Below are 11,546 nucleotides of genomic sequence, written 5' to 3'. Positions count from 1 at the left end.
TGTTAGTTTCTTTCTCTGGCATTGACTCTTGTTGAGTGAATCCCTACCCTTTATTGAATTCAACCAAGTCTTGTTTCCCTTGATTCTCCTGTGTATTTATACCATGTTCTCCTGTCTCAATTTTCGTTCATTGTTTCATACATTGTTGTAGTTGCTGTTGTTTTTAGCTTCCTTGTGTCACGGTTAGTTCCTCCTAGCGTCCATGTTCCATGGTTTCCCTGTCGTATGTATTATTTTGGTTCCATTTCCTAGTTTCGGTTTCTCCACCCCTCGTTTGGTTTTTGCACGCCCCTCATTACTTTCACCTGTTCCTTGTTTCTAGCCTGCTTAAGTTCATGTATTTAAACCCTGTCTGATGGCCTTTGTGTTTGCTATTCATTGTTTGGATGTATGTCTGAAAGTTTTTGAAAGCCTGTCTGTGTTTCGAAGCCATCGTTTGTTAGCCTGTTTGATTCTAGCCGTTTGTTTTTCCTTATCTCTGTGTGTTTTTTTTCCTAGCTTCTTTGTTATAGCCCGCTTCCCCTGTTTGCATTTGAGTGCTTTTGGTTCGTTAATCCTAGTTTTGTTTGTTTATCATGTTTTCTACAACTCTTCGTGTTGGAAATATGATCCTGGACTATTCTGACTACTCTGAACTTGGATTTGCCCCTAATAAATCTCGCTCTTCTCCGCAAATGCGTTCGCCTCCTTACCTTCCACCGTTACACCTTGGATTTTTGATTTGTGATCCATTTTGTGTTGTTACTTCCATATTTTGCTTCTTGGCATATCTTTCACTTTTGTTTCACTTTCATATGTAAAAGGCAATCTCCTGCAATCCTGTTTATGCAATCGAAATCATTGTCGATAAGTGATAAAGGGTATCGTACAGATTCTAGATTAATTCTATATTGAGTATTTATAGTTTGTTTACCTTCATGGTTTAATCTTATTTGTTAAGATGCACTATGTACAAATGCTTCCATGTTTCCCATGTTAACTTAGCCTCTACTTATGATAAACTATTACGTTTAGATTTATGGAATTTAGCTGACACTTTTAACCAAAGTGATTTACATTTATAATTGATTATAATTCGAGCAATTGAGGGTGAAGGGCCTTGCTCAGTGGCAACTTAGTGTAATGGTGGGTGGTAAGGAGGCGGACGCATTTGCGGAGAAGAGTGAGGTTTATTGGGGCAAATCCAGAATCAGAGTCGTCAGAGCAGTCCAGGGTCATTTCACTGATACGGAGAGTCGGAGAACACATGATAAACAAAACGAAGGCTAGGAAACACAAACCAAAAGCACACGAAGGCAAATGGGGGAAGCAGGCTATAACAAAGACTAGGAAAAACTTGGGATTTAGAAACACAAAGGCTTTCAAAAATGTACATACGATCAACGAACAGCTGAGAGACAGGGAACCAGAAACAGTTTAAATGTATGAATTAATTAATTCTAAAATAGACACAGGTGAAAGTAACAGGCATGGAAAACAAAACCAAGAAACAACTAGGAAGTAAAGGAAAAGAGACACAACAGGGAAACAGGAGGGTGGCCATAGGGGACACCTGGCAGCAGCAGGGCTTGATCTAGCAACCTTCTGATTACTAGTTGAGTACCTTAACCACTGAGCTACCACTGTCCTTTGTATTTGCAATTTATTTTTTATAATATATTGTAAATTTGGGAGCAAAAGATTTCTTAAGCAGTGGTCCTTTGTACTCTATAGTCTTCTTCAGTCAGGTTTTATTGATTCATATTGATGAGCATGCTTTAGCTCTATTGGTGTTACTTATATTGCATTTTTATTCTTATTTTTCTTGTAGCTTCACTCCCATTCACTGAGTCCTCCAGTCTCACCTGTGAAGTCCTATGCACACTGGTGGCAGAAATATCAGCTATCATTAACTCAAGACCACTTGTCCATGTTTCCACAGATGTAGACTCACCATCAATACCTACCCCAGAAATGTTACTCATCCAGAAGGCCAACGTTCAGCCTCTACCTGGGAACTTCACAGGAAAAGATCTGTACAAACAGTGGGGCCAAGTTCAGAGCCTCTTGAGTACGTCACCATTGGTCTCTGGTGGTGTGTAGCTGAAACAGTCATGTGGCACCTTTATGTGGTTTGTTTCACTCCCCCTTTCTTATGACAAGTCTCTGTATCCACTGCCTCTCTTCACATCACGGGTGCTAATGTTCAGCAGAGGCTGTGGTTTCAGAACCATGGACAGAGGCCAGCTGCAGGGGTGAAAACGCATGTTTCTCGGGTTTGTGTACCTGTAATCAATATAAAATCTAAAGTAGCAGTTGTCATTTTGATGAACTCTTTCAGTAACTGTTACAGAAAGGTGTGTGTGTGTGTGTGTGTGTGTGTGTTCCAGAGCCACTGCCAGGATTTCCACCCTTCCATTATATTAGCCATTTGTATTTCTTTTTTCTTGTTACGGCCTCACAGCTTAGACGGGGTCGTAACAGTAACTGAGAAAGCTTATGAACTGTGTGATGTTATAGTATAAGTACTGGATCCATTTCATGTTCTACATTGTTCATGATTTTTAAAAATGTTTCTTAATTGGGATATAATGTTTCCAATGAACTAAATAGTGTGCAGCTGTTTTCAGTGGTAGCTGTGTATAATAGTGTAGCTATTTTCAGTTAATTATTATCAGAGGAGTTGAATTAATCAGTTATTTCAGGAGCACTAATGAAAATGGAATTGTTTTCATTTTCACTTATTTCTTATAAACTCCTGTTTGTTTTTCACAATTACAAAGATTCTGATAAAGTGAAAATGTAAGTGATTCCACTCTTTCCTTTGTTTATGATCATTAGGGAAAGGTAAACATACCATAAAACATCTACAAGTGATTCTCCTTTAGTTTGAATGGGTAGCGCCATTGGGCTTTAGGCTACAGAATAACACTCACTGTGGTGGGGTTCTCAGAACAAGGAGGTAGGATGAGACAATTACAAAGTGTATTATATAAAGGTTTAATAGTTTCTATAATTCTATAGTGGATTCTATAATTCTGTGGTGCTACAGTGTATATAATGGAATCTATGTCACTGTTGCTTCCCATTTTGAATTTTTGAATTGTTTTAAAATTTTTACACAGTAGATGAATATTGATGCCACAGCATGCACAGTAGATTCTGTAGGCATGGCAGTATCTACTCTCAAACCCCACCCACATTTGTTAATGCATGCCCCCTCTGCTTGAGCAAATATGTTGACATTACGATCTTCATGAACATTCACATCCTGTCTCATTCTGCGTGACACAAACTTGTTGAGATTTTAGCAAAGCAGTGCAGCACAATAGTCAATGTACCTGAAAATGTGCTGTGAAGAGCTCGAGATGGAGAATTCTCTCTTGCAGGAAAAGCATGATTGGCTGGCCTTCGAACAGAGAGAAGCAAGAAGTGCTAGGAATCATGCTGTCTCAGAAATTCAGCGTTTCCATGAAATGGCAGAGTTAAACATCACAGGGATCAGGGACAGTGTGCCTTAAGAGAAAGAGCACAGAATTCAGATAAAGGATTCATATAATAAAGAGTTACAATTAATCGAGGCCGAATCCCAATCCAGCAAGGAGATATATGAACAGAACCTCAAACATTTGGAAGGATGTTGTTTAATCTCCTGCCAATCACAACCACCAAGCGTCTTTACAGCTGAGGAGATTGCGCAGGGTAAAGAAGTTGAGGAAGTGATTGCTCGAGCCTTGGTGCACAAAAATAGTTTTGGAAGTAGGTAGAATTAGGAGCATACTGCCTCAAGCCTGTAGTTTGGCCTAATGCTCCAGCTATTGCTGTGTGTTATTGCATCCATGGTGATGTTGAGGTAATAAAATGAAATTATTAATGAGGGCAGGAAGTGTAAAAGACCAAATTAGGCTTCGGAACTAAGCAGGAATTGTGACTGACCAAATTAGGCCTCTGTGGCAAATCCGGGTTTGAGGCCAGGATACCAGCTTAAGATACAATATTTCAATGGGTAACTGATGGGATAAATGAGGCCAATGTTTTTTAAAAAATACTACAAACCATGATTTGGAGATAATGGTATCAACTTGGATTATTGTGATCTGTTTTTAACATTTGTGTGGAAACTTTGGAGAATACTGTGTAATTAAAAAATGGTTATTGTAACTGACCTTGACAAAAAAGTATAAAGATTGAACCCACCTGAGACATTCTCTGGACAATGCCTTGTTTGTAACATTGAGCTCAGAATAAAGACAGGACCAACTCTTCAATTAATTCCAGAGTCTGCATCTTTATTTCTATTTAGTGTGTATTGAATAAACAATTGGAAACTTGGGAAAAATTAAGGAACGACACCGTCGTGAAGTGACAGTCCTTGCTTCCCATGCATTGAACCTCACTGTAGCATTCATTACAGAGATTCTCCAACCTTCTGAAGAGCTAACGAAAAGCTATAACAATGCCTTCCAAAATCCATTAAAAGATTAATTAACTCGGGGTTCTTGTAATATCAACATCAATATGTATATAAAACAAAATCCTGCTCCTTGGCTTGCTTACTGTGGGTTCGGACCCAGACATTTGTAAAGCCGCTTTGTGACGTTGTAAAAAGCACTATATAATTAAATTTGCATTGAATAAAACATTGGCTTTGCCTTCCTGACGCACCGAATGGCTTTAAACAAATGAGCAGTGTGACAAACATTTGAGTTTTAACTGTGTTTGATTTATTAGCTTTCCTGTTTCCTACACAGACTTTGACTTTGTCATGAGAAAACATTCAACATTGTCAGAATTGTTCTTGATTGTCTCTGAATATGAGACTAGATTTGTTTAAGTTTAGCCTTCTGCCAGACTCGATGTGTGTGTGTGTGTGTGTGTGTCTGTCTGTCTGTGTGTGTGTGTGTGTGCGCGAGTGTAAATTATTGCATGTCTGCATGCCCAGTGGTGGATGGTGCTCTGTCCTGGGTGTTGTCCTCCCTCCCCTTCCTGTGCCCAATGCAGTCCCCCAGGGGCTGTGGTCTCCAGTTGTGAGTACACTGTGCATAATTGGCTGCTGCTTTTCACTGGTGTGTTGGTTGAACATAAAGCATTGTGTTTGATTGCAAAGTGTCCTTGAGGCGCTATATAGGTATAACCTCATATCAAATTCTAATTTATGTGTATCATCAAGGGTGTGGGTTGTTTACAAAGGTTTCATTTATGTCCAGCACTTCATATTTCATATTACTTACAAGTAATTTGCTGTTTTTAATTGTTTTTTTTTGTTTGTTTGTTTTTAATCTTTGAATCAATTCGATGTACTGTAATTTGGCAATCTTAGCATTACTAACAGGCATTTTCAGGTGTAAGCTAATAAGACAATAAGATAAATGCTACAAAAACGCCTGGTTTCATGCTATCAGTGCTGATGTTACAGGCAACATACTCAAAGACCGATAGAACAGACTGATTGGAAGGCTGGATCTTACATTACAATACACGCAAGACTGCTATTCATGCAACTGGTCTGCTCTGTGCAGTTCTGCTAAACGAATTCGGCAGATTAAAAAACAATTCCCCCAACACAGTTATACGCTGCTGGACTTACATTTCAAACAATATGCAAAGTTCCTTCCCAATACTTTACTGAAGTGGCAGCACTGGCGTAGGAAGCTGCGCTCGAGGGAGCTGAGCAGCCTGTAAATCCACGTGTAGGCTTGAATTTCTCTACTGTGCCACCCTGTAAGCATAACTTTGCCTTTATTTTCAGCGGAAGAGAGACTACTCAAAATTCCTGCCTGGCTAATGGTGATTTGCAAGGATGATCTTGCTGATATGAAGGTTATCCTTATTGAGAAACTATTACAATTAGGTTGTCATTGGAAAATATTCCACTTAATGGTCTGGTATGAATTAAGCGATGCAGCTCTGCTACATGACATCCAGTGACCTCATAGTACGAGCTTTCTTAGTTGTTGTTTTTTTCCCAGAGATACTATGTCGATGTTCTTTATCGTGACTGTTTTTTAGTGAGTCATTGTTATTCATCAAGTGCGATAAAACTCAATAACCGACGGTTTAATATGCGACACGGTACAATATTTCTCACTACCCCGTGTTTCTAGGGGACGCTATTTAACGATGAACGATATTTTCATTGTTCATTGGCTACATGTAACTAGTCTCGATCTGATTGGCTGAACTTTACCAACCTTTTTAGAGGCTCGACTAGAAAGTTCTGAAACCGCTCTCCGTATCTAGTTTAGCATCTAGCTAACAAAACCTGTCGGAAACCGCAGTAGAAATCCTGCAGTTATATAGTGAGTTTACATATTACCTTCTAACTTTTGGTTTCACACTACTTCAATCTTCCTGACATTTGCCTTTCTGTCCATCTTCATTAGTACATTGGCTTCACAGGGATTACTGCATCTGAACTGTCTGATCGACTAAGGTAAGTACATTTCTAATCGCTTATCTTATGGTTGGACATTTCTATTGCTTACTACTGGTTTCGAACAGAAGACAGAATTCCAGATGCGTGGTGTGGAGAAACACGACGAATAAAACAAACTAGACATCATAATACCGTCACAATACACTATCTTGTGATAGCGATAAATCAGTAACGTTAACTGGTGAGTGGATGTGATCTCATTGGAGTTTAAACGTCCGATGTTGTAATGTCCATGGTTTGAACAGTTGCGAACTGTAACATAGCTTCGTAGATACGCAGGATGTAATACAGATCAACTGTAGGAACATGTGCAATATTATTTTAGTTCAGTAGTCCACTTCGCTACAAATACAAATGGCATTTCTACTTTTGAGATTGTGTTTTATTGAGTGCTGGGAGTGAGCTCTTCATTTATATGTGGCTCAGCTTTCTGGGTTCTGTTTTTGCTTCAGAATATGTCCTTTCATCCTGGCCGTGGATGTCCCAGGGGCAGAGCTCCCCCGGGGCAGCACGGCTCACCCCAGAGTTACCGCCCAGCCAATGTGCGCCTACCCCTGCCCCCTCAACCCCCTGTGCCCCTATACCACTACGAGCCAACAGCACACTGCTCCGTGTATAGCTCACAGGGTGCTAGCAGCTACATGTCTCCACGCCCTGACTTTATGCCCTACCCTGTTCCTGCCCCTCCCCAGGGGCTAGGGCCTCAGGGTCAGGGCCCCATGCGGCCCCCGTTCCCGACGCCCCCTGTGCGGCCGGGTTTCCCTGAGCCACCCAGCTTCCCCCCACCGCCTCTCCCCAGCTCTGCCGGCAGCGGTCCGTATCCCTACATGCTCCCCTCCATGCCCCCTCCGCCCCTGCCACCAGCTCCGCCTTCCGTGCCCCCGTCTCTCCCCTACCAGCCCCCCTACAGCATGACCTACCCTCAACAGCCCCACTTCCCCCCTTCGCCTGGCTTTAGCCCCGGTTACGCCCCATCTGACAGTGGCACCTTTAAGCCAGAGCACTTCCGCCATCCGCCGCAGTACAAGGCTGACAAATCACCTGGCGGCCGGCCGCGCTCACCCGAGAGGCCTCGTCGTCATGACGACCACCGTCACAAGGCCTATGGGTACGGCGGGCACGGAGACAGGCACAAGGTGGAGCATGGGGCGGAGCGGAAAGAGCGAGGACGGAGCCCGGACAGGAGGCGATACCGTTCTGAGCATGAGAGGGGACGGACACCTCCGCGACACCGGAGCCATGAGCGCAGCAGGTGGGTCTCTCTGCTTCCGTCTGGAGGCACTGCATCCACTCTGGGCCTGTATCAGCCTGTTGGAATAAAATATTTATTGCCTTCAATATAATATTGTGAAATAAGAGGGTTTATACTATTTAAGCATGTCTAGTTTGTCCTTTTTGTCAATACAATGAGAGGTACCAGAGCACGGATATGAACGTAGAGTGCTGGGAATTCCTCTTTAGTGCCTGAATTAGGTGGAACAATTATGGGCTGCTGGTCGTTTCTCTGTGGCGGAGTTAACTCATCTGCACATGTCTCCAGCAGGGAGCACTGTCGGCACCGGGACAGCAGGACCTCTCCTCCGGTGGACAGACACAGAAAGCGCGCACGCAGTCGTTCGGCCAGCAGGGAGAGGAAGCGTGGCCGTGTGGAGGAGGACAGAGAAAAGAGGGCAGACAGCGCCGTGGGCGTCAGGGGCAGAAGCTCCACTAGGGCCAGGGACTCTGAGGATGCCTCCTCTGATCATCGCCAGGATGACGAGCGAGAGGAGGAGGAGTTACTAAAGCCTGCCTGGGTCCGCTGTACCCACGCAGAGAACTACTACTCTAATGACCCCATGGACCAAGTGGTAACGACTCATTGTTATGAAGGCACATCATTAAGTAATTTGGTTTGATTTGTTGGACGTATATGTTATGATTTAGATATGCAGACAAATACACACACAACCTAATGTTAAGGAAGTCTAAATTTTTATCTCTCACAAACACACGAACACGTATATTAAAATTGAGATTTTCTGACACACATATACACACATACACATAGTTACAGAGAGAGAAGGCAAATGTAGCAGTTCTTCCTCCCCACTACTAGAGTGTTTATACAGTGTTGTCCTTTCCAAACCCATAGTAGAGTGTTTATACAGTGTTGTCCTTTCCAAACCCATAGTAGAGTGTTTATAGTGTTGTCTTTTCCAAACCCATAGTAGAGTGTTTATAGTGTTGTCTTTTCCAAACCCATAGTAGAGTGTTTATACAGTGTTGTCCTTTCCAAACCCATAGTAGAGTGTTTATACAGTGTTGTCCTTTCCAAACCCATAGTAGAGTGTTTATACAGTGTTGTCCTTTCCAAACCCATAGTAGAGTGTTTATAGTGTTGTCTTTTCCAAACCCATAGTAGAGTGTTTATAGTGTTGTCTTTTCCAAACCCATAGTAGAGTGTTTATAGTGTTGTCTTTTCCAAACCCATAGTAGAGTGTTTATAGAGTGTTGTCTTTTCCAAACCCATAGTAGTGTTTATACAGTGTTGTCCCTCCTACACCCCCAGTATAGTGTGTATACTGTGTTGACCCTCCCTCACCCCCAGTAGAGTGTTTATACAGTGTTCTCCCTCCCATACCCCAGTAGAGTGTTTATACAGTGTTGTCTTTTCCAAACCCATAGTAGTGTTTATACAGTGTTGTCCCTCCTACACCCCCAGTATAGTGTGTATACTGTGTTGACCCTCCCTCACCCCCAGTTGTGTTTATACAGTGTTCTCCCTCCCATACCCCAGTTGAGTGTTTATACAGTGTTCTCCCTTCCACACCCCCACTAGAGTGTTAACATTGTGCTGAACTCTGGCTGCTGGTTTCACTCTGCCTTGATGTCGGTGTTTGATGTTGCCAGGGCGACTCTACGGTGGTGGGCACAAGTAAGCTGAGAGACCTCTATGAGCGCTTTGAGGAGGAGCTGGGCTGCAGGCAGGAGCAAGCCAAGTCATCCAGACCTAAATGGGACCCACCCAAAACAAAACTGGACCTGGACCAGGGTACGCTATCCAATCAGAACACGCATATTCCAAGATACATTATCCAGTCAGAAATAAACTGGACCTACACCAGGGTACACGATCCAGTCAGAATGAAACTGGACACAGGCCAGGGTGTGTTATTCAATCAGAATGAAACTGGAACCAGACCAGGTGGGTTATTTAATAAGAACAAAACTGGACCCATACGAGGGTGTGTGATGAACTTGTCATTCACTTGAATTCACCTCAGCTGGTGAAATGGGACCTTATGAGTTATTTACTGCTCATAAGTGACACTGCATGGCTGTAGTTTTCGTGTATGTTTGTATTTCAGATGAGAGTTCTAGTGAGTCGGAGAGCGAGTCTGGTGGAGACAGTAGCTGTTCCAGCAGCTCAGACTCGGAAATGTTTGATGTCATCGCTGAAATCAAGAGAAAGAAAGCTCACCCTGATCGCCTTCATGACGAACTGTGGTACAACGATCCTGGACAGGTCAGACACAGCCATGACACGTGCGTGCGTGCGTGCGTGCGTGTGTGTGTATATATATATATGTGTGTACATGAATATAGAAAATGGTGTTATTTTATGGTGTGTCCAGATGTCATTTCTATGATTTGATTTTAAAAGCCTTAGGTTCACTGTATATACTCGTTTCACTGCAGATGAATGATGGGCCACTGTGTAAGTGTAGCGCCAAAGCCAGACGCACAGGAATCCGCCACAGCATTTACCCTGGAGAAGCGGTAATCCCAAACACACACCATATTACCCTTAGAACTGTGGCATTTTTCTTAGTAGTAAAACACAGTAAATGACTCCTATGCATCCTTCAAAGACTTCCAAGCATTTCAGATGTCACCCTGTTCATAAAAAGTCTATAAACAACCACTACAGCAGTGTTATACCTGTTGTCATGATATTGGTCATAATAAGAAGTGTTGTGGGTTGCAATTTTTTTTGGGATGATGAACTAGTCTAAAAATATATCATAGATTCACGTCATGGTAATAATTGACAATAACTGAACAATTTATTCCAAAAACATTCCAAAGGTGTCTTTGTACAACATTGAGCTACTTGGTTAAAACAAGATATACTTTGTTTGCATAGATTTACAAGAACTTATCTACAACATTCTGCTTAACTTAACAGTGGTAGCTCAGTGGTTAAGGTAAGTGACTAGTAATCAGAAGGTTGCCAGTTCAAGCTCCACCATCAAGTTGCCACTGTTGTGCCCCTGAGCAAGGCCCTTAACTCTCAGTAATTGTAAGCTTTTTTGTTTTAAAAAGTCAGTTAAATGCCATAAATGAAAGAATAAAATGGTAGTTACCTTTTAACACACATTGGAGAGCTTACTTGTGTAATACTGACTGATTAAGACAAAGTAAGTGAAGTTATTAGCAGGGTCTGAGTTATAACAGTACAGATTAATGTACCTACTATTTTCATTTTTATTTGTTATAACTGCTTATTGATGTTTTTAAGGTGTTTATGAGCTAATAATTACTGCTAATTAACAAATTTTATGTAGGTCATTAGCCCTTTAGGAGGAGTTGTCTTACTGTAGAGGTGTTCAGAGCCTTTAATGACCTCCGATTTAGTCAGGCAAATAAGTAATTTATTACATTTGTTTTTTGTTTCTCAGCCAGTGAAACCCTGCCGTCCAATGAGCAACAATGCTGGGAAACTTTTCCATTACAGAATCACTGTGTCTCCGCCCACAAACTTCCTGGTGGGTCTCTGTGGTCTTATCCATTCCTCGTTTAATTTAACAGCTGGATAATTTTCCTGTTTATCTGTTTTTATATTTTGCTATATGTACTGACTATAAAAAATGGGGACCTTGTCTTTTTGAAGCATTTATCAACTTGCAGTAAGTTAAGACTAAACAAGTTTATTTTGAGGTAAACGATATTTAAGATCTCCCGCCCTTTTCTCGGTCTCTCCCTCCCTTTAAATATATAAATATTTAATTTATTTAAATTCTTTGAAACACACATTTAAATTTCGGTAACAGTAATTAAAAACAAACTACATATAAATCAAAAGAACCTTTTTGGCAGAGGATTTCTAGTCCTTCCTCAGAAAACTTTTCTACAAGCATTTCATGAATGG

The 11,546-nt window shown here is 41.7% G+C and overlaps 1 protein-coding gene across 3 annotated transcripts in view; it reads left to right on the top strand.

Annotated features, from left to right (window-relative positions):
- The first annotated feature begins 6,187 nt into the window (after positions 1-6,187).
- The window catches only part of drosha (drosha ribonuclease III), a 79,695-nt gene continuing 74,336 nt past the window's right edge, over positions 6,188-11,546 (top strand). Inside the window, exons 1-8 of one of the 3 annotated variants that reach the window (XM_035533866.1) lie at positions 6,188-6,278; positions 6,363-6,412; positions 6,868-7,667; positions 7,956-8,262; positions 9,305-9,446; positions 9,763-9,920; positions 10,094-10,174; positions 11,077-11,163. In XM_035533866.1, coding sequence (XP_035389759.1) covers positions 6,871-7,667; positions 7,956-8,262; positions 9,305-9,446; positions 9,763-9,920; positions 10,094-10,174; positions 11,077-11,163 — 1,572 coding nt within the window. In that variant the 5' untranslated portion in view covers positions 6,188-6,278; positions 6,363-6,412; positions 6,868-6,870. Of the gene's footprint in view, positions 6,413-6,867; positions 7,668-7,955; positions 8,263-9,304; positions 9,447-9,762; positions 9,921-10,093; positions 10,175-11,076; positions 11,164-11,546 lie in introns of all 3 variants that reach the window. The other 2 variants (XM_027027883.2, XM_035533867.1) reach the window with 2 other exon arrangements.

Source organism: Electrophorus electricus, chromosome 14, assembly GCF_013358815.1.
Source record: "Electrophorus electricus isolate fEleEle1 chromosome 14, fEleEle1.pri, whole genome shotgun sequence".
In the NCBI taxonomy this organism is placed as follows: domain Eukaryota; kingdom Metazoa; phylum Chordata; class Actinopteri; order Gymnotiformes; family Gymnotidae; genus Electrophorus; species Electrophorus electricus.
The sequence above is the reverse complement of the archived record's forward strand: the minus strand, read 5'-3'. Positions and strand labels throughout refer to the sequence as shown.